At 38.5% G+C, this 23,428-nt stretch overlaps 1 protein-coding gene across 8 annotated transcripts in view; it reads left to right on the top strand.

The window, feature by feature from the left end:
• The window catches only part of SDCCAG8 (serologically defined colon cancer antigen 8), a 275,423-nt gene that overhangs the window by 46,371 nt on the left and 205,624 nt on the right, over positions 1-23,428 (top strand). For 7 of the 8 annotated variants that reach the window (XM_030812584.1, XM_030812582.1, XM_030812586.1 and 4 more), the window contains exons 7-9: positions 6,222-6,286; positions 9,490-9,678; positions 18,254-18,392. In XM_030812584.1, coding sequence (XP_030668444.1) covers positions 6,222-6,286; positions 9,490-9,678; positions 18,254-18,392 — 393 coding nt within the window. The remainder of the gene's footprint in view (positions 1-6,221; positions 6,287-9,489; positions 9,679-18,253; positions 18,393-23,428) is intronic. The other variant, XM_030812583.1, reaches the window with a different exon arrangement.

Here is a 23,428-nt window from a genome sequence, read left to right as displayed (position 1 = left end):
ATTCTCCTGCCTCAGCCTCCCGTGTAGCTGGGATTACAGGCACATGCCACCACGCCCAGCTACCTTTGTATTTTTAGTAGAGACGGGCTTTCACTATGTTGGCCAGGCTGGTCTTGAACTCCTGACCTCAAGTGATCCACCCACCTCGGCCTCCCAAAGTGCTGGGATTACAGGTGCGAGCTACCGTGCGTGGCCTATGGTTTCACTTTTTGCATTTAGATCTACAACCTACCTGGAATTTATTTTTGTATATGGGGTCATAGTTTGTTCTTTTCCTATGTGTTTATACATCCAAGTGCCATTTCTTGGAAAGGTAGTCCTTTGCCTTTATGATAGTACCTTTCTCCTAAATAAGTTGTCCATATATATTTGGGTCTATTACTGGACTGTGATTTAGTTAATTGTGCTAATACTATACTGTCTTGATTGTTACAGCCTGAAATCTGGCAGACTAAGTCTTCCAACATTGTTCTTTATCCTTTGGCCTTTAGCGTTTCCGAATACAGTTCAGAATTGTGAAGTTCCAAAAGTCATTTTGGGATTTTGATTGAGATGGCTTTAAATTATAAATTATAGGTCATTTGAGAATCAACATTTTATGATATTATCTAATCCTTGTAAACTGCATATCACTCCACTTATTTGAGTCATCTTTAATTTTTGTCAATAACCTCTCATAGTCTTCTGAGTAAAGGTTTCATACATCTTTCATTAGAATTATTCCTAACTTTTTATTTTTTATGCTATCATAAATGATACATATTTTCCAAAGTTTTATTTTCTAACTCCTCATTGCTAGTATAGAGAAAAACACATGAGTTTTGTATTTTGATTGAGTGTCACTTTCTTTTGATTAGTGTTAGCATGGTATATCTTTTCCCTCCTTTTACTTTTAACCTATTTGTGTCTTTATATTTGGAGTAGGTTTTTATAGAAAGCATATAGTTGGGTTTTGCTTTTTTATCTAATCTGACAATATTTGCTTTTTTTTTTTTTTTTCCCCCGAGGTGGAGTTTCACTTTTGTTGCCCAGGCTGGAGTGCAATGGCATGATCTTGGCTCACTGCAACCTCTGCCTCCCAGGTTCAAGCGATTCTCCTGTCTCAGCCTCCCAATTAGCTGGGATTACAGGCACATGCCACCATGCTCAGCTAATTTTTGTATTTTTGCTAGAGACAGGGTTTCATCATATTGGTCAGGCTGGTCTCGAATTCCTAACCTCAGGTGATCCGCCTGCCTTGGCCTCCCACAGTGCTGAGATTACAGGCGTGAGCCACCATGCCCGGCCACATTTGCTTTTTACTTTGGGTATCTAGACCACTGACATTTAATGTGATTATTTATACAACTCAGTTTAAATACACCATCTTGCTATTTGGCTTCTTCTTTACCCATCTCTTATTTGTTCCCCTTTACCTCTTTTTCTGTCTTCTTTGATTTAATTTTACTTTTTTTTTGAGACAGAGTCTCACTCTGTTGCCCAGGCTGGAGTGCAATGGCATAGTCTCGGCTCACTGCAACCTCCGCCTCCCAGGTTCAAGCAATTCTCCTGTCTTAGCCTCCTGAGTAGCTGGGACTACAGGCACATGCCACCACACCCAGCTAATTTTTGTTTTTTTAGTAGAGACGGGGTTTCACTCTGTTGGCCAGGCTGGTCTTGAACTCCTGACCTCGTGATCCGCCTGCCTCGGCCTGCCTAAGTGCTGGGATTATAGGCGTGAGCCACTGTGCCCGCCCATGAATTATTTTTATGATTCCCTTTTGTTTTTTTTTGTTGGTCTGAAAAAAATCTTTAGTACCAGTATTCACTTGATTGCTCACTTCAGAAACCCAGGATTATTTTTAGTGTATTTTTCTCCCCTATATCTATTCTGTCATAAAATTCTGTTAGTTTTTCTCTTAAATATGTCTATACTAAATCCTTTCTTTTTAATTCCTACTGCTTGATTGCTTTTGTTCATGTGCTTATCTCTTACCTATGTATTTGTAATTACTGGTTTCCCTTTCTTCACACTTCAAAAATTATTTAAGACTCAATTCTGATAAAAAGTTTTCAGTGGCCCTCCAGTGTTTCTTCTATAGGGAAAGTGCAAGAGACGTGTACCAAATAAAAGTCTCCATATTTTTATTCTTCTTGTGGCCCACCTTTACCTATTTTACCCATCTCCAACCACCTCTCCACCTCACATTTTACATTCTAGTGATACTGATCTACTTACTTTCCAAACATCCATGGTTTGGACAGCCTCTGTGCCTTCTGCTCTACTGGAAATTATCCTTCAAATCTTAACATTTCCTCTGTGAGGCCTTCTTTACTTCTCTTTGGCTGAATTAGGAGTTCCTGCCTCTAAATTTTTCAGTTTCCATATACTTCACTAGAGCAATTTATGAACAGTTGACCCTTGAATAATATAGGTTTGTATTGTGTAGATTCACTTATGTGTGTATTTTTTCAAGAAATGTATCAGAATTTGTTTTTGAGATTTGTAGCAATTTCAAAAAACTTGCAGATGAACCATGTAGCCTAGAAATATGAAAAAATTAAGAAAGGTATGTCACAAATGAATAAAATATATGTAGCTAATAGTCTATTTTATCATCTACTACCATAAGATATACAAAATCTATTATAAAAAGTTAAAATTTATCAAAACCTATGTACACTATCACTTACAGACTGTACATGGAGTCATTCTCAGTCAGGAGGAATGCAAAAAAAACCATAAAGATTCAGTATTAAATTATAACAGCATAAAGTTAAATGTAGTACATACTGTACTACTATAATAATTTCATAACCACCTCCTATTGCTATTGTGGTGAGTTCAAGTATTCGAGTGTCTGCTTAAAACATCATGTGACACCAGTTAATCTCTGCATAAACAGTTTGTCTCTCCAGTAAATTGCATATCACAGTAAAAAGTGATCTCTTGGTGGTTCTCGTGTAGTTTTCATCATGTTTAGTGCAATACTGTAAACCTTGAATAACACCATGAGGCCCATGCAAAGTGCCACTAGTGATGCTGGAAGTGCTCCCATGAAGCAAGGTCATGACATTACAGGAAAAAGTTACATTGCTTGATATGTTCCATAGATTGAAGTCTGCAGCTGTGGTTGCCCCATTTCGAGATAAATTAATCCAATATAAGGACCATTTTACAAAAAGAAAAGGAAATTTGTAAAGCCATCACTGCAGCCGTGCCAACATGCACAAAAACTTTGTACTTTTGCACAATGCCTTTTTATCTGTCATGGAAAATGCAGATTTTATGTGGGTACAGGATTTCTGTAAGAAAAGCATACCTTTTGACTCTAATATAATTTGAGAAACAAAGAAGAAGTCATTTTATGACAACTTAAAACAAAAGAAAAGGATATAAAGCTGGATAATTTAATGCCAGCAAAGGATGGTTTGATAATTTTAGAAAGAGATTTGGCTTTAACAATGTCAGGATAACAAGAGAAACAGCTTCTGTTGACCAAGAGGCAGCAGACAAGTTCCAAGATGCCATTACAAAAATTATTTAGGAGAGGCTGGGTGTGGTGGCTCACACTTGTAATTCCAGCACTTTGGGAGGCTGAGGTGGGCGGATCACCTGAGGTCAGGAGTTCAAGACCAGCTTGGCCAACATGGAGAAACCCTGTCCCTGCTAAAAATACAAAAATTAGCTGGGCATGATGTCACGTGCTTGTAGTCCCAGCTATTCAGGAGGCTGAGGCACGAGAATCACTTGAACCCAGGAGGTGGAGGTTGCAGTGAGCCAAGATTGCACCAGTGCATTAGAGCTTCAGTGACTAGGTTTTTAATGCAGATGTAAGTGCTCTATTCTGGGGTAAAAAATGTCACAAAGGACATTTATTAGTAAGGAAGGGAAGTGAGCACCAGGATTTGATGCAGGAAGGGATAGGCTAACTCTACTGTTTTGTGCAAATGTACTCAGATTTATGATCAGGACTGCCCTTATCTATAAAGCTCCTAACTCATGAGACTTGAAGGGAAAAGATAAACACCAACTGCTAGTCTTTTGGTTGTGCCACAAGAAGGCCTGGACAGTGAGAAACCTTTTTCTACACTGGTTTCGTTGATACTTTGTCCCTGAAGTTAGGAAGTACCTTGCCAGTAAGAGATTGACTTTTAAAGTTTTTTGATATTGCACAATGGCTCTGTCTACCCAGAACCCCATGAGTTCAACACTAAAGGCGTCAAAGTGGTCTCCTTGCCTGCAAACACAATGTCGCTAATTCAGCCTCAAGATCTAGGCAGTCATAAGGACCTTTAAGGCTTATTACACATGGGTACTCTGTGGAAAGGATTTTCAACGCAATGGAAGAGAACTCCAGTAGCAAGAACATCATGAAAGTGTCAGAGGATTACAGCATTGAAAATGCCATCATTGTTATAGAAAAAGCCATGAAAGTCATCAAACTGCATAACAGTGAATTCCTGCTGGAGAAAACTTTGTCCAAATGTGGTGCATGACTTTATAAGATTTACAACAGTCAGTCAAGGAAATCAAGAAAGAGATTGTGGATGTGGTGGAAAAGGTTGGGAGTGGAGGGTTTCAAGATAGGGATCTTGGAGAAATTTGACAGCTAATAGATATCACACAAAGGAATTAACAGAAGATGACTTGATGGAGATGAGTGCTTCTGAACCAGTGTCAGAAAATGAGGAAGAAGAGATAGAAGAAGCAGTGCCAGAAAACAAATTGACATGAGATAATGTGGCAGAAGGGTTCTGATTATTCAGGACTGATTTTGACTTCTTTTATGACGTGGACCCTTCTATGATATAGGCACTGAAACTAAAGCAAATGGAAGAAGGATTGATATTCTATAGAAACATTTTTGGAGAAATTAAAGAGCATAACAGAGTGAGACAGAAATTACCACATTTCCATAAAGTTAACTAAGTTTGCCTGCCTCTCCTGCCTTCCCTCCTAACTCCTCCATCTCTTCTGCCTCTGCCATCCCTGAGAAGACAAGACCAACCCCTCCTTTTCCCCCTCCAACTCAGCCTACTCAATGTGAAGATGGTAGGGTGAAGGCCTTTATGATGATCCACTTCCACTTAATGAGTAGAAAATACTATTTTCTTTTCCTTATGATTTTCCTAATAACATTATCTTTTCTCTAGATTGCTTTCTTGTAATAATACAGTATATAGTACATATAGCATACAAAATATGTGTTAATTGTTTATATTCTTGATAAGTCTTCTAGTCAATAGTAGGCTGTTAGTAATTAAGTTTTGGAGGAGTCAAAAGTTATACATGGGGCCAGGCGCAGTGGCTCATGCATGTAACCCCTTTGGGAAGGGGTTACACTTTGGGAAGCTGAGGTGGGCAGATCACTTGAGCCCAGGAGTTCGAGACCAGCCTAGCCAACGTGGTGAAACCCCCATCTCTACTAAAAATACAAAAATTAGCCGGGCGTGGTGGCACACACCTGTAATCCCAGCTATCTGGGTGGCTGAGGCACAAGAATAGCTTGAATCCACCATGTGGAGGTTGCAGTGGGCTGAGATTGCGCCACTGCACTCCAGCCTTGGTGATAGAGTGAGACTCTGTCTCAAAAAAAAAAAAAAAAAAAAAGTTATACGTGGATTTCCAACTGTACAGGGGTCAATGCCCCTAACCTCCATGTTATTTAAAGATCAACTGTAATTGAAATTCTTCATTTTTCTGTTCCTTTCCGGGATATTTTATAAGTTCCTTGCGGTTCAAGCCACCTTCATCTTAGATACACAATAAATATTTGTTGAATGAAAGAATAACTGGATACCAACAGAGGCTTGTAGGAGTTAGTCTATCATCATGTGATTTAAAACTTTACTTTTGATCATTCATCTAGCACATATTTATTGTATGTCAAATATTCAACAGCCACAATGAAGGATTCTAATAAGATTTGATCTTTGCCCTAATGGACCTTATGGGTTACAACTGTTTTTCCCCAGAGTCACACTTTTAGGGATAAGACCTGATATATGCAATTTTGAAAGACAAAGAAAATCCATTTTATGATTCAGCAGTTCTTTGCAGGCATTCACACAATAAAAATAGAAAATTTGAGGTGGACTGGGGAAAATATTTTCTAAGAAGACGTGTTTCCCCCACCTTGGGTAAAAAGAAAAAAATTGAGTTTAATATTAAAAATTAAAGTTTACTTATAAAACACAGGACATGGAGAAAAATGTACTTCTATTTTTCTTTTCTATAGGAGAAGCTAAAACTTTTTTATGAGGAAAAGTGTGAAAATCAGGAATCCCAATTGAAGTTTTTGAGGTAAAGTGAAATCGTTCATTTATAGTCATACCAAAAGCATAAGGATCTTAAAATACATTTGAATGTTTGCTGACCTGCTAGTTTTAGTCATTATCAGACTTACTTGATGACATTTTATATACACTTGAAAAAATTTCCTCAGATTATTAAAGGATAAAAGGGCCTAAAATTGAGTTCTTTTCCAAATCAGATTCCCATTTCTTCATCAGTTGTAAAATATTTGTGTTTTCTTGTAGAAATAAGAATCATGGCCGGGCGCGGTGGCTCACGCCTGTAATCCCAGCACTTTGGGAGGCTGAAGCGGGTGGATCACGAGGTCAAGAGATTGAGACCATCCTGGCCAACATGGTGAAACCCCGTTTCTACTAAAAATACAAAAATTAGCTGGGCGTGGTGGCATGTGCCGGTAGTCCCAGCTACTTGGGAGGCTGAGGCAGGAGAATCGCTTGAACCTGGGAGGCGGAGGTTGCAGTGAGCTGAGACCACGCCACTGCACTCCAGCCTGGCGACAGAGTGAGACTCCATTTCAAAAAAGAAAAAAAAAAAAAAGAAAAAGAAATAAGAATCACTAACTGCTCTTACAGAAATTATGATATTCAAGTAAAATAATGAAAATAAAGTGCTTTAGTTTTCAAATTATTAGTATTTTTTCTCTGTAGATAGTTTTCATCTAATTTTAAAATTGCATTGATAATATAATAGTTTGAGTATTTGTATACATGATGAATTTGAGTATTTATGACGAATATTCATGTACTTTTTATAGAATCTATTTATTAGAGATCCCAGTAAGACCTATATATTATAGATTAACCATTAGTGATTTATGTATAATGAGTAGAAAAAGACAGCAGGAATTAATATTTTTGTTGTTAAAGATTATTTTTAAATAGTGGTAATGAAGTAATTTTAGATCAAATAAACTTTGAAATACTGTTTATAATTTTATTTTAATAAGTCCAATTTGAAATAAATTTTAAAATCTTCCCGGCCGTATCCTATCTAGAGACATAACTAGAGTAATACTAAGAGCCAGAATTCAGCTGATTGTGGTGGCTCACGCACGTAATCCCAACACTTCGGGACGCCAAGGCGGGTGGATCATTTGAGGTCAAGAGTCCGAGACCAGCCTGGCCAATATGGTGAAGCCTTGTCTCTACTAAAAATATAAAAATTAGCTGGGTGTGGTGGCACACACCTGTAGTCCCAGCTACTCAGGAGGCTGAGGCAGAATCACTTGAACCCAGGAGGTGGAGGTTGCAGTGAGCCAAGATCATGCCACTGCACTCTAGCCTGGGTGACAGAGGGAGACTCCATCTCAAAAAAAAAAAAAAAAAAAAAAACCAGAGCTAGAACTCATAGCTTTCACTGTACATGCTCATTTATTTTTTAAATGTTCTTATGTTTTTCATAGATTACCCTGATTAGTTTTAGGATTTCTCTAGAGATTGTTACTTTTTTAAAAAGAAATGTAAGATTTTAAAAATACTCTAATTTTTGCTTTCTTGCTTTTTGTCCTATTTTATTTTATTTTGATTTTTTTTACGACTTGATTCTTCAGTTTTTAAAGTGATGTATTTCTAGATCATTGTACTTAAGGGAATGTGACTTATTTTGTCTCATTCAGAATCCAGATATTTCATCAAAATACCAGCTTGTAATGAACTAGACTTTGTTCTGTGAATCCTTCTGTTTCTTCATTTTCTTTTACTATAAATTAAGATTATTTAAAGAGGCATTTTTATAAATAAACAAAATCAGTCTTCTTTTCAACTTTCTTTTTAACTTTCTCTTTTGCCATTTCTAGTAACCAAATCTACTTGAGTGTTTTGAGTTTGGACCTGACCGAAATTAGTAATGGGGACCCTTTGACTTTGGAATGTGCTTCCCAAGTTCTTTTTATAAAGCCTTTGAAAGTCAGACATTCCCTACATGATATTGAAAAAGAAAACTTATCATGTTGGTGTTATTATTTTGTGGATAGGGTAGAAGCAGCTCCTCTTTCTTCCCTCAACTTTGGAATGCCATTAGATTAACTTTTTTTTTAACCCTTAGATTGCCTGTGGGTCTTTTGTGCCTCTCCTGGGTTGCTTGAAAGCTCCCAAAATCTCAACAGTTGTCTGACAGCCAGGCTGTTGGCTTCTTCTCTGTGACAGTGAGCCAGTTAAGGTGGCCATAGCCCCTGAGCGTGGAGACTGTGACAATGACAACAGAGAGTAGATAGAGATAAAGTTTCTGCCTTCAGTAGTCTCATTTTTCAGCTAGAAAGTTGTTTAAAAAAAAAAAAGTACAAAAGAACCATCTAGGCAAGGAAGCTTAGTTGCCAAGTTGACCGTAGCGCAGCTTTACTGGGATAAGGTAGGAAAATACAACCCACGTACCAAGTCATTTAATCCTTAAAAACTCACCTTGGAGAAAACCCTCATCCAGAGGTGAGATGATAAAGTAAAAACAAACAAAAACCTCACCCACACCCACACTTACACCACCCCCACCCCCACCATTCCCCAGCCCTTTCTTTAGCACCCTGTATGTTTCCAGCTAATAGCTACTACCCCTGAAATCTTATGACTGGCAAGTTCTATGTAACTTCCTTCTGTAACTTACTGTCTTTTGAAACAGATCTTTGTAGAAGTTTGTTGTTAGATAATTATCTATCTAACAGAATGTTTTCCTCCTGAAGAAAAATGGGCAGTAATAAACTAGTCAAGGATAAAAATCCGTGTTTTTTTATGTGAACTTTTAAGATACTCTAAAAATTTTAAGAGATGAATGCTTGAAATAGGGTATTTTCCTCGCCTCAAGTATGTTGTCTTATATTACCCTACCCCTTTTTTAAGAAAAATGATTTGGGATTTGTATTTGGAGTTTTATTTTTGTTTTGTGGTTAATACAACATTAATGGAGGTTGGATCCTGGGACAAGAGAGCCAGTATCAGGCAGGTTCTAATCTAGATTAAAATCTTACAAGAACCTAAGCTAAGTATGTAATTTATTCAAGTCTCATCATATTCAACATGTCAATTAGGATCACCACACCAAAGTTTCAGGGTCATGCTAAAAATTAATAAGGTATTGGATGTAAACTAAAGCATAAAGTGAACGCCCATAGACGATAGTAGTAGTTAACATTATGATCATTCATTTTAAAGTCATGTAATTTTACCTGGCCATTTTCTAGAATTTTTTCCCCCTCTTTTTAGGAACAACTTAGCTGAATATCAGAAAACTTGTGAAGATCTTAAAGAGCAACTAAAGCATAAAGAATTTCTTCTGGCTGCTAATACTGGTAACCGTGTTGGTGGTCTTTGCTTGAAATGTGCTCAGCACGAAGCTGTTCTTTCCCAAACCCATACTAACGTTCACATGCAGACCATCGAAAGACTGGTTAAGTAAGTATGCTTCTACGCATGGAGACTTTGGCAATATGGAAAATTCTGCCTTTAAAGGGGCATTGTGTTCTTTTAGACCTATGCTAAGTCACATGTGATTATTGTTAATCTTCAAATACAATGGATTTTAAAAGGTTCCTTCATTGTAGCTTCCTTGAAGACAAATGGGTAAGTTCTGCCATGTCACCATGTCACTTTGAACAGAAACCATGCCACTTTGAACAGATAATAGTATCTCTTGGTTTCAGTCCATCTTCAAGTGAGAGAATTGAACTAGACAGTTCTTTACAATTCTGTCCAGTTCTATGAATCTATGATTACAAATCTAATACTATTCTTAACAAAACTGAGTGTAATAGAAATTCCTTTGGTTTTGCCATATCTTGGATTTTTCTGCTGTACTTCAGGTAGAATGAGTTATTACCACATCTTCATCATGTGTCTGTTGTAAGGAATATTATAAGGACCCACTGTATCCCACTATTGATACTTGAGGGTTAACTGAGAACAAGTTACAGATGAACTTTTGTGTTGTCCAAGTTTTCATCTAAGCTGAGTGAAACAATTCTCTCTGTACATCTGTTTTGTTCTGTTTTCACTATTCCAGAGGAGGCCTTTTCCTGTGAAAATTTTATTCAGTGGAAATTGAGAATTATTATGTAATATAGAACCCAGTGGCAGTTTATAGTATATATTCTTCCATGCCCCCTACTTTTCTCTGTGCTCAATGTCACCTCTCTCTATCTGCTGTGCTCACTTAAATAACCCCAGATCACTTCCTTTTAGAAGAAGTCTCTCACCAGCTCTGCCCCATTTTGTCCTCAACTGACTTAGGTTCCTTTCTTCTGTGGTCATTAAGGTCAGACTGATTTTGCTCCATGTCTTGACCTTCAACAAATTCCTCTTCTTCTCTAAGCCTGGCATCTTTTGTTGTTTGGAGGAATAATACCTGCTTCTTGAGATTTAAGACCTTTTTGGGATTTTACTAAGGCAGGTTAGCCTGTGACCAGAAGTACTGCTTTTGAAACTGACTGCTTGGGTTCATATTCTGGTTCTACTGCCAACTTACCATGGAACCTTGCAAAAGTTACTTAACCTTTTTGTGCCTCAATTTTCTCATTTTTAAAATGGTGAGATAAGTACCTAACTCATAGAGTTACCTTGAGGGGTCACTAGAGAAAACCTATGTAGTGCTGAAAACCCTTCCTGACATATAGTAAATGCTCAATAAATATTAAAACCATTCTGTACCTTCCATACTCCGAAGAATGATCAATATGTCTTGTAGCTGTGGTTTCCACGCATGGCTAACCCACTCAGGTGGGGGGTGGGTTGCTGTTGTTTCTGAGTTGGGGTCTCACTCCGTTGCCAGGGCTGGAATGTAATGGCACGATCATAGTTCACTGCAACTTTGAACTTTCGTGCTCAAGTGATCCTCCTGCCTCGGCCTCCTGAGTAACTGCAGACATGTGCTGCCCACACCCAGCTAATTAAAGAATTTTTTTTTGGTAGAGATGGGGCCTCACTATGTTGCCCAGGCTGTTCTTGAACTCCTGGCTTCAAGTGATCCTCCCAGCTCAGCTTCCCAAAGTATTGGGATTACAGGCATAAGCCACCACACCTGACCTAACCTACTGATTGTTATATGAACATAGAATTTCCAGTGTGGACTGACTGGTAGTTTTTTTTGTTTGTTTGTTTTGTTTTTGTTTTTTGAGACGGAGTCTCTCTCTGTTGCCAGGCTGGAGTGCAGTGGTGCAATCTCAGCTCTCTGCAACCTCCGCTTCTCGGGTTCAAGTGATTTTCCTGCCTCAGCCTCCCGAGTAGCTGAGACTATAGGCGCCCACCACCATGCCTGGCTAATTTTTGTAATTTTAGTAAAGACGGGATTTCACCATGTTGGCCAGGATGGTCTCAATCTCTTTACCTCATGATCCACCTGCCTCAGCCTCCCAAAGTGCTGGAATTACAAGTGTGAGCCACCACGCCTGGCCCGATCAGTAGTTTTTATGATCTATACTGCTTGGTTCTGTTTTTGTTAAGTATTTTAAGTATTCAATATGTTGTTAATTTATTCATATATACTCAATATAACTATTAAATATGTATTAGCTATTTTCAGATACAACTAACAAATGTAGTAAACATTTATTATATGTCAAGGACTGTGCTAGGCAATTTAAGAACATAATTTTTAAAAAAATTAAAGCATTCATGAGGTAGATATTATTACCCCTGTTTTATAGCTAGGGAAATTGGGGTTCAGAGAAGTTAAAAATTTGCCTGTTTATATTTGAAAAACAAGAACAGAACTGTACCTTACAAAAATAAATTCTTGGTAATTTAAAGGTTCAGATATAATTCAGACTATAAAAGCATTAGAAATAAATATAAAAAATATCTTATAGTTGTGGGTTATGGTCCTAAGGATGATGTGAAAAGTGGAAGTCATAAGGGAAAAAAAGATACATTTGTTTCTATTAAAAAATAAATTCCCTTACAATAAAACATTACATATTCAGTTAAAAGGCTGAGAGAAAATATTTGCACTATACATGACAAAAGACCAATAGAATAAATTTCCTTTGAAACAAACAAAAAGGACAAGGTGCCTAGTAGCAAAGTAGGTAAGGAATAGAAATCAGTGAGCAATAAAAGAGGAAGATGTCAGCATATGAGAATGTATTTATTCTATTAGTATTTGAGGAAATACAATAAAAAAATAAAAGAACAACCCATCAGACTGACAAAATAGAACAAGATTGATAATTTCAAGAGTTGGTGAGGTCATGAGTACACAGGTATTTTCACACTCTGCTGGTGGGTTCATAAATTGGTGGAAATACTTTGGAAATAAATTAGTACTGTCCATTCATATTCAAATTGTGCATTTCACTTTTCAAAATCTACCCTCAAGAAAAAAACTCAAGTACATGCATAATGGGGTATGTATAGGGAATGCTTTTTGCAGCATTGTTTATAATTATATGAACAACCTAAATATCGTTCAAAGGAGAGTAACTAAACATGGTTTAGATAAACTATGACATTTTGTGCATAGTATGAAAAATGGAAGTAGTTCTATGTGTATTAATGCTGGACCATCTCCAAAATATATTGTTGCAAGAAAACAGAACAAAATGGCTAAAGATACATCTAGTATGAGACCTTTTGTATTTTTTAAGTCCACATACAACCATACTACACTTTTCCCCTTCGAGGTTCATAGATATGCACAGAAAAATATTTGAAAGAGTAAACACCAAATATTTAACAGAGATTACCACTAGAGAGGTGGACTAAAGGCAACGAAATTGAAAGGGTGTCAAATAGGCCTTTAACAATATTGGTAACTAATTTTGCAAGGAGAATATAGTTTAAAAATTAATTTTAGAAAGAAGAAAGCATATTAAAAGTTGCACATAAAAAGAGGCAGAGTTTAAAACTAGGTAGTCTAGCAAAACTAGTAAGCGCGGCACAGTGGCTCGCGCCTGTAATCCCGGCACTTCGGGAGCCTGATGCAGGAGGATAAGTTGAGGCCAGGAGTTTGAGATCAGTCTGGGCAACATAGGGAAACCCTGTCTCTACAAAAACTTTAAAAATTAAAAAAAAACTCAGCCAACAAATAACAGGTTATTATGTTGCCTTTTATATTATCCTTCTAGATTATGAAAAAATATTTTTAAAGGAAGCTATAATGTTTCGGTTGCTTCCAAGCCTGGCAGTCATTCAGAAATTAAGATTCTTGATCAGTTATATATTCCTTTGTCTCTATCCTAAATTTGAGCTCTTAGCCTCTTAAAGTAAATGTCAACCTACTTAGTTCAATTTTCTGCCTTGTCAGCATATCATTGTCTCATGTTCTGCATTAATGACAGAAAAGATATTAAACCTATTAACACTGAATGGTTTCTGCTTTTATTGTCAATGAATTCTTTTTCTGTATCATTCTCTTGGCCTAACTTACTAATGCAGAGTGCTGAATATTGAGTGCTATGCTAACTTTGAAGAGTGTCCAGCACCTTTTGGGTTTGGATTTCTAGTTTTATGTATAGTTAGAAGCCTGACCCCTCCTTAAGCTGTTTTCATATTACCTGAATGACTTTAACATGGAATGTTTAAAAATGATACCTTAAATATGATAAATCAAAAGTTTCCTTGTAAATGTGGTATTGTGATAGCAGCTTTGAGCTCCTTTGTTTCATCCTTTAGCGTTTACTATTTTGAATATATATTCATGACACAAGAATGGCTTGATGGCCGGGCTTGGTGGCTCACACCTGTAATCCCAGCACTTTGGGAGGCTGAGGCAGGTGGATCACTTGAGATCAGGAGTTCGAGACCAGCCTGGCCAACATGGTGAAACCCCATCTCTACTAAAAATACAAAAATAGCTGGATGTGGTGGTACACGCCTGTAATCCCAGTTACCTGGGAGCCTGAGGCAGGAGAATTGCCTGAACCCGGGAGGCGGAGGTTGCAGTGAGCCAAGATTGTGCCACTGTGCTCCAGCCTGGCCAACAGAGGAAGACCCTCTCTCCAAAAGAAAAAAAAAAAAGAATGGCTTGTATAGTTGACAAGGAGGGGATCAGGCATGACTTGGAGACCAGGCCACCCATATGTTTCTGGTGGTTTCTTAGGACTCAAGGACATTTTGGAGAACATACTTAACAACTGTTGATGACATTGGATATATTTTTTACGTTGATTCGAAGTCTTCATATTGTTTCTGACCTTTCGCCTTTCACTTGGCCTCTTTGTGCCATAAGGGAGGTAAGAGTAACAGTCACCTCTTTTTCTTGCTTAATGATCAAAATACCTTCACATGATAATCAAGATGGAACTGCTTAAATTCCTTTCTGTAGCTCATAGTACCTTGGAGAAGTTTCACTGTACTTTTCAAAAAAGAGAAATGATTCCAAGGGTACTTTTCTGGGGCTTTAGTCCATCTTGTGATTTTGGAGTGGATCGTTGGCCTGCTCTGCGTAGTTGGCTTTAAAAGACTACAGCAGCAACTTCCCAGAAATGAGGAACAAAGAACTGTTGTAGTCAGCCTTCTAGACTTTCTTTTTAAAAACGGTGTAGTAACACTTATTAGTGATGCCTAATAATGCTTAAAATTAATAATGACTGGAGTAACTTAGAAATTATAAGACATTTCTTAGCCACTCCACATTTCAAGATGAAGCTCACGCATATACCTTAGACCAACCCTTTTGCTTAAACACTTGGCTGAGATTGTTAAGGGACTTTCTCAGTCCTTTTGGCCGTGATTGCTGCGCTAAGTTTCTTAAATATTCCATGCTCATTAGTGCGTGTAAGTACATGCTTTTCACCCCAGAACACTCATGATCTTTACGTCATCTTTCTGCCTCAGCTGCTCTTTCATCTGGATCATGGAATGTTGCAGGGTTAACACAGTGTTGCTGGCTTTGCTTCAAGAAGCTCCTTGATTACATTCATCAACACATTCACATGGTGTTTCCAAGCACTCGCAGAACATTTGCCATGGAGGATGGTAATTTGGAGGACTGCCCTTTCACTCTCACATTGATATGCCACGTGTATCTGTACAGCTTCCCACTGTGAAAACTTTATTCAGGTGTAGCTCTGGGCTGGCCCTGTGGACTGCGGGATCTAGAGCAGGACTGTAGCTAACTGGGCAGTTACCTGGGTGGCTGGATCCGCTGTTTCTGAAAGGCAGATTATATAAGTAGCACTGTTAGACCCAGGGGATAAGTGTGGGGCTAAAAAGTGAAAGCTCAGACAAGATGAAGCCAGATGGACACAGGAAAGGAGTAGGAAGCAAGGCCTTGTGTCGAGGAGAGGAGACTGCCAGCCCAGGGCTCTTTCTAAAAAAATTATTTGTGGGGTTGCTTGCTGCTATTTGGTATGTGGACTGGCTGAGTCAAAACAAAACCAAATCAAAACCAAGATTTAGTAACACCCGACTGAATGCGTAGATAATCCTAAATTGCCAAAATGACTACCTACCTGCAAGCTTCCCAGGTGTGCTCAAAGCTATCTTGAAGCATGCGTTGCATTTGCCTTACAGAAAGGTGGAGTGTGTCAGCCCAGTGGTTACATGGAGTTTGAGTGTAATCATTTTGTGGTCTCACTGTTGAATGATGGGCTTAACAAGACATCTGTATATTGGAGTTTTATCTTTGATAATTTTCTGTGGTTCCATAGTCTAAATTTGGTGAGTTAATATTCTGAAACACTTTTGAACCAGAACAACTGAACTCTAGTTTCTAATTCAAAATGGGTAATGTTTTCAGTTTAGGTCATGAAATATTAGAACTGAGAGGGAGCTTTACTTCACCTCTTTTGACACCATCCTATAGCAGACTCTTTATTCATTTATTTGTTTTCTTGTTGTTTATTCTGTTGAGCATCTACTGCGTGACAAACACTACTCTTGACAAGAGGATATTCTGAAAAGAGATAAAGTCTATTAAACATAAGTTTCCCATAAGCAGCAAGTTTGTTAGATTTTTATCCTGTTGTGGATCTGTCTGTTTGCTTACTTATAAACACTGAGCTTTTTTGATCATTCTTTTTTTTTTTTTTGAGATGGAGTCTCGCTCTGTCACCTAGGCTAGAGTGCAGTGGCACAATCTCAGCTCACTGCAACTTCCACCTCCCAGGTTCAAGCTCCCAAGTAGCTGGGACTACAGGTGCGCACTACCATACCCAGCTAATTTTTGTATTTTTAATAGAGACAGAGTTTAAGCATGTTGGTCAGCCTGGTCTGGAACTCCTGACCTCAAGTGATCTGCCCACCTCGGCCTCCCAAAGTGCTGAGATTACAGGTGTGAGCCACCACGCCCGGCCTTTTTTGTTCATTCTTTTTCTTTGGAACTTTGGCTTTGGTGATTGCATGGTATCAGGAACAGATAAGAATCTCACTGAATAGTTACTTTTGCTCTTCACTGAGTCTTAGTGATTTAAGAAAGGTGACTGTAAGATGCCTATATTGACTAGCTGTCCTTAAAGAGTGAATTTTTCTTTTCTTCTAGAACCATAGGTCCTAACTGGATTGCATATCCTTGATGAAGCTAGACCCCTTTTATGTTATATAACTTTTGTGGAAATGCAAATAGATACCTATTCAATTTTGCTGGTGTTTATTTTTTTACTTAACTAGGATAGTTTAATCTTGCCTTGATTCTTCCACTGTTTTACATAGTAATTGTGTTTGATTATATTTGATTAAAACAATTTACTTCTTTTTTCATTTCCTTGGAAGAAAAATTATTTTTATCAATTTAAAACAAATCAGGAAATTTAAAGTGAAGATCACTCTGCTTCTATGAATTTTATATTTGCAGCAATTCTTTTTAAAACAAAAAGGCCTTTTATGAAACTGCTAATAATTGTAACTTTGTTCAGTATTACATGTTTCTTCAAATGTGGCTGCTTTCCAAATACCACAAATAGTTTATTTTACCTTTAAGAGATGTTTTAAATTGAATCATTGGTTAATTCTGAAAGTAATTCAAGCAGAGTTTATAATCCTGTAAACTATGACTCTTTAAAACTTGCTAATTTAAAAAAAATCATAGTTGGCTCTTTTCTCATAGTTTAGAACTTGGCAATGAAAAGGAAACTGCAAGCATTTATTTCAACTGAATTTGAAACCGTGGTTTAGTCTTCAACTCTTTAACAAAACAGAGAATACCATATGTAACAGTCCAACATACATTTTTTGCTTTTTGTGTCTTGATAGTTTCCTGCCTCACTTTCTCTTTGTCTACTGGATATTTTTATTCAGTTGATAAATTGCAAATATCCTAGAATATTTTATATGGGACTTACTTAATCTATGAGATTGTATCCTTGCTATGTTACATGCCAGAGCATTTTGGCATTTGGTTCACTTCTACCCCCAATAAACAGCTTAGGATAGAGTACTCCTGAGAATTGCTGAAGAGGGGTGGATCTTGGCAATGATCAAACCCAGTGGGATAAGATTGTGTTAAATTATGAATGTTATATGCGTAACCAGGAGATTTGAGGAGTTCAACAGTACTAATCATTGAACAACAACAAGTGTTCATAAGTAACCGAAAGAATGTAATTGAAAGAGAAGTGCAAAAAAGAGGGTTGTGGAGTAAGATAAAAAGGAAAGGACATATATTTGTTGAAGTAAATGAGAGGAGAATCTGCTGCATGGACAAAGCCTCATTCCTTTCTTAAAATGTTGACTGCTACCTTGATTTACAATTCCTATCTTCCCTACTTTGCTGCATCTTTCCTTTTCAGCACCTCCCCCACTTTTTAAAAACTAATTTGCTCTTCTCTGGGCTTTCCCCTGCAGCCCTCTCCACAAAAGATGATTGTCCCGCACAGATGCAGTCCTGCCACGAAGGCTCTTAGCCTTTCTGGCTGCTCTGCCTGCCGCTCGCCAAGTGAGGACAGAGGGTCTTTCTCTGGGGTGTGCTTTATTTAATATGTGCTCAGCCGGCCTCCCCTGGCTCTTCTAATACATATTAATGCTTTTTTCTCTCTGACTTATGAGAACCTGATCGTTTGATCATTTCTTGTTTTGAATGTTCTTTTTGTGCTGACAGAGAAAGAGATGACTTGATGTCTGCACTAGTTTCCGTAAGGAGCAGCTTGGCAGAGACGCAGCAAAGAGAAGCAAGTGCTTATGAACAGGTGAAACAACTTTTGCAAATATCTGAGGAAGCCAATTTTGAAAAAACCAAGGCAAGTCTAATAAGATGCAAATAAAAGTGTCTTTTTTTTTTTCTTTTTTCTTCTGAGTATTTATTTGGTTATTCTTCTATAACTAAACTCTGTTTTTCAAACACACAAAGTGAATTATCAGTCTGTTAATGTTGACTTTTCTGAATTAAACAAATTTGCTATTTGGAGAATTCTTACTTCTCTGCAAATATTGTTGTTGTATCACTGTTCAGAGAGTGTAGTACAGTATAATACTTTGAGAGACCTATATGCTTAATCTTTTTATTTGCTGATAATTTGCAATGCTGCAAAAATCTCACCACCCAGGCATTAGTTTGTGTATGTTCGTATATGACTAAAGACAAATGTTTTTCCTCAACAATTAGGAAGTTTTGAGAAAAGCCAAATATACCAAAGACAATATTATATACATGTTTAGTAGCACTTTTTTTTTTTTTTTTTTTTTTTTTTTTTTTTTTTTTTTTTTTTTTTGAGACAGAGTCTTGCCCTGTCGCCCAGGTTGGAGTGCAATGGCACGATTTCGGCTCACAGCAACCTCTTCCTCCTGGGTTCAAGTGATTCTCCTGCCGCAGCCTCCTAAGTAGGGATTACAGGCATGGGCTATCATGCCCAGCTAATTTTTGTATTTTTAGCAGAGATGGGGTTTCACCATGTTAGCCAGGCTGGTCTCGAACTCATGACCTCAGGTGATCTGCCCACCTCATCCTCCCAAAGTGCTGAGATTACAGGCGTGAGCCACCGCACCCGGCCTTAGTAGCATCTTTGAGTCTGGACTTACTGTAAGGTAACTCAAACATACTTAATGAGAATAACATTTTATACTTAGTGATCAGATGGTGTTATAGGCACTTTGAAGAATAGCAGGTTACTGTTGATTCATTACTGTATTTGGGGGCCACGCCGTAATCCGTTAAAGTTGCATGTATTTTCCCTAGACACACTAGCATACAATTTAAGTTCTTAATGGCCACATGTAGCAAATATTGGACAGTGCAGATATAGAGCATTTTCATTATCATGAAAAGTTTTGTTGGATAGCACTGGTCTAAACCATATACTAATCTCAGTGTTTTATTAAAATATTAGGGCTACATTACTGGGTATATACCCAGAGGAATATAAATCATTCTGCCACAAAGACACATGCATGTGAATGTTCGTTGCAGCACCCTTCACGATAGCAAATGTAAATGATGGAATTGATGGAATCAACCTAAATTGATGGAATCAATCCTAAATTGATGGAATCAATCTAAATGTTCATCACTGACAGGTTGTATGAAGAAAATATGGAACATAGACAGCATGGAATAGTATGCAGCCATAAAAAGAATGAGATCAGGTCTTTTGCAGGAACATGCATGGAGCCAGAGACAATTATCCTTAGCAAACTAATGCAGGAACAGAAAGCCAAATACTACATATTCTTACTTATAAGTGGGAGCTAAATGATAAGAACTTACGAGCACAAAGTAGGAAACTACAGACAGTGGCATCTCCTTGAGGATATAGGGTGGGAGGAGGGAGAGGAGCAGAAGAGATCACTATTGGGTACTGGGCTTAATACCTGGGTGATAAAATAATCTGTATAACAAAACCCCGTGACATGAGTTTACCTATGTAACAAACCTTCACATGTACCCCCGAACCTAAAATAAAAGTTAAAAAACAATTAGGGCTATTCAATTCTGCATTAAGCCTCTTGTCAGCCATTGCTATGTCCATTTGTCTTTATCCAGTTCATCCATAACTCTTCCCATTTGACCCTCAGGCCTTCTGAAACTTAGGTTCAGTTATGACCAAACTCCCCAACATACTGTTTCCTCAAACTCTCCTGTTTCTTCATTTGTTGTGAGCTCTAGCTGTCCCTCGATACCATTACTTTCAAAACCTTCAGTGAAGGCCCTTGTGTCTGTCAAGTCGTCTCATGTGGGTGTAATGGAGGAAACCGCAGTTACTTCACTCCTGACTGCCATTTCCAGGGCTTTGTTTTGGCACTTACTCTCAGGTCCTATTCCTCTTTGAAATTAAGCTACCACTCTGTATTAATCTGTTTTGCATTGCTATAAAGAAAGAGCAGAGACTGGGTAATTTATAAGGAGAAGTAAGTGGTTTATTTTGGCTCATGTTGTGCAGGCTGCATACGAAGCATGGTGCCAACATATGCTTCTGGTAAGGCCTCAGGAAGCTTTCACTCAGACAGCAGGCAGAGGGGAGCAAGTCTCACAAGGGAGCAGGAATGAGCGAGGAGGAGAGGGGCCAGGCTCTTTCTAACAATCAGACCTCAGGATGACTAACAAGGCACCAAGCCATTCATGAGGGATCCACCCCCATGACCCAAACACCTCCCACCAGGCCCCACCTCCAACACTGGAAGTCACATTTCAACATCAGAGATTTGGAGAGGACAGTTATCCAAACCATATCACACTCCTCTTTGAAATCAGTGTTGTTTCTCTTCTCCCTAATCAATAAAATCTCTCAATCGAGAAGGTGCTCTTTGACCTTTTCTATTTTATTTTTATTTTTATTATCATTTTTTTTGAGACAGAGTTTCATTCTTGTTGCCCAGGCTGGAGTGCAGTGGTGCAATCTCGGCTCACTGTAACCTCAGCCTCCTGGAATCAAGTGATTCTCCCACCTCAGCCTCCCAAGTGGCTGGGATTACAGGCATGCGCCACCATGCCTGGCTAATTTTGTATTTTTAGTAGAGACAAGGTTTCACCATGTTGGCCAGGCTGGTCTCGAACTCCTGAGCTCGGGTGATACGCCCACCTCACTCGGCCTCCCAAAGTGCTGGGACTACAGGCGTGAATCACCGCGCCTGGCCCCTTTTTAAAAGTTTTAACATCTGACCCTTTCCCCCTTCATTCTATCTCTTTCGTCATCCTTAAATGTTTGAATTTCCATGTTGTTGATACACAAAACACTAATACTCTTCAGCTTCCTTAACTCTACTATATCCCCTACTTCTATGCTAACCTCCCACATGAACTGAAGTTCCCCTAAGATCTCAAACTCTGAAACCACACTCTCTGACTAGGGCCTTTTCTCTTCTTGCCTCCCTTTCAAAGTTAAATCTACTCCATGTCTTCATTTTCGCCTCTACTTCTTCAGCATTCTTTCTTTTTCTTTCTCATTTTATCTGTTGTGTCCAGGCTGGTCTTCTTTTCTTCCCATTTAAATATAAATTTTACCATCTCAAATTGAACTCACATATTCACTCTCCCAAATCTGGTGCCCCTTCTATATTCTCTTACTGGATGGCACTTTTATCCACTAACATGCTCTGATCAGAAAACTGGATTTCACCCTGTCCTTCACCCCTGACTTTTAACCAGTCACTAAATACAGATCTGAGTTTCTAATGTTTTCTTGAATTCTTTCCCTCATTAACACTTTTCTTATGGAAGCTAAGTAATCTCTGGATTTATCTATTACACTTCTTCCTAGCTTGCCTCCCTCCTTCGTTCCACTCCCTACACTGCAGCCAGAAGCAATCTTTCTTAAAGACACATTTGATAATGTGACTCTGATTTAAAATCCTTCAGTGAATTTTCACTGCCTTCAAGACAGTCTCTACATTCTTTCCCATGCCCGTGGTCTGTCATAATGTGGCTCCCTTTTGCCCTCCAAGGCTGCTGCTGCTTTCCTCTTCTCACACCCTGTCTCCCAGTACACTCAGCTATTGTCAAAGGCAGGAGGGTTTAGGGAGTGAACACGGGCTTACTAGAGTTAGCCAGACCTAGATTCAACTTCTGGCCCCACCATTCACTGGCTGTGTGACCTTGGACAAGTTACTTTAACTTCTCTGTGCCCCAGTTTTTCCTCATCTGTAAAATGGAGAAATATGTGACTCCTAGGATTGTGAATGAGGACTGCATTTTAAAATGTATATTGGTTATCTTATACAAACCTGGGCAGGCACAAAATATTTTCTCAATAAATAGCAGTGGTGGTGAGAACCCTGCTGATTATCCCATCCTCTCTCCAGCCTCTGAGTCTTTGTATGTGCCATGCGCATTCTTCTCCACTCCACTGCCTGTATATTTCTCTAGCCTTACCTGTCTTAGCCTACATGGTACTCCCTCTAGGAAACCTCTGATCTCCCCTGTCTAGATTTGATGTACCCCTTATATGCCTTTGTAGCAGGGTTTTTCAACCTTGGCACTATTGACATTTTGGGCAATGTAACTCTTTGTTTTGGATGCTGCTCTGCACATTGTAGGATGTTTAGAAGCATTCCTGGCCTCTACCTACTCAATGCCAGTAGCTTACCCTCCTCCCCCAAGTTGTGACAACCGAAGATGTCTCCAGACATTGCCAAATGTCCTCTGGAGGGCAAATTTACCCCCATTTGAGAACCACTACTTATTATAGCATTTATCAAAATGTATTATTATTGCTTATTTGTCTATCATTCATTAACCTTTAAAAATATTTCAGCTTTTATTTTCGATATAGGGGTACATGTATAGGACTGTTACATGGTGGACCCAGGTATTGAGCATAGTACCCAGCAGGTACTTTTCCAGCCCATGTCCCCCACTCTCCTCCCTCAAGTTGTCTGCAGTGTCTGTTGCTGCCATGCTTATGTCCATGTGTATACAACGTTTAGCTCCCATTTATAAATGAGGGCATATGGTGTTTGGTTTTCTCTTACTGCATTCATTTGCTTAGGATTATGGCTTCCAGCTACATCTATGTTGCTGCAAAGCACATGATTTCATTCTTTTTTATGGATGTATACATTCCCTGGTGTATATGTACCACATTTTCTTTATCCACTCTGCCACTGATGGGCACCTAGGTTGATTCCATGTCTTTTTTGTTTGCTTTTTTTTTTTTTTTGAGACGGAATCTTGTTCTGTCGCCCAAGGTGGAGTGCAGTGGTGTGATCTTGGTTCACTGTAACCTCCACCTCCAGATTCAAGCGATTCTTCTGTTTCAGCCTCCCGAGTAGCTGGGATTACAGGTGTGCACCATCACGCCTGGCTAATTTTTGTATTTTTAGTAAAGACAGGGTTTTGCCATGT

Source organism: Nomascus leucogenys, chromosome 5 (genome assembly GCF_006542625.1).
Source record: "Nomascus leucogenys isolate Asia chromosome 5, Asia_NLE_v1, whole genome shotgun sequence".
NCBI lineage: Eukaryota > Metazoa > Chordata > Mammalia > Primates > Hylobatidae > Nomascus > Nomascus leucogenys.
The sequence above is the reverse complement of the archived record's forward strand: the minus strand, read 5'-3'. Positions and strand labels throughout refer to the sequence as shown.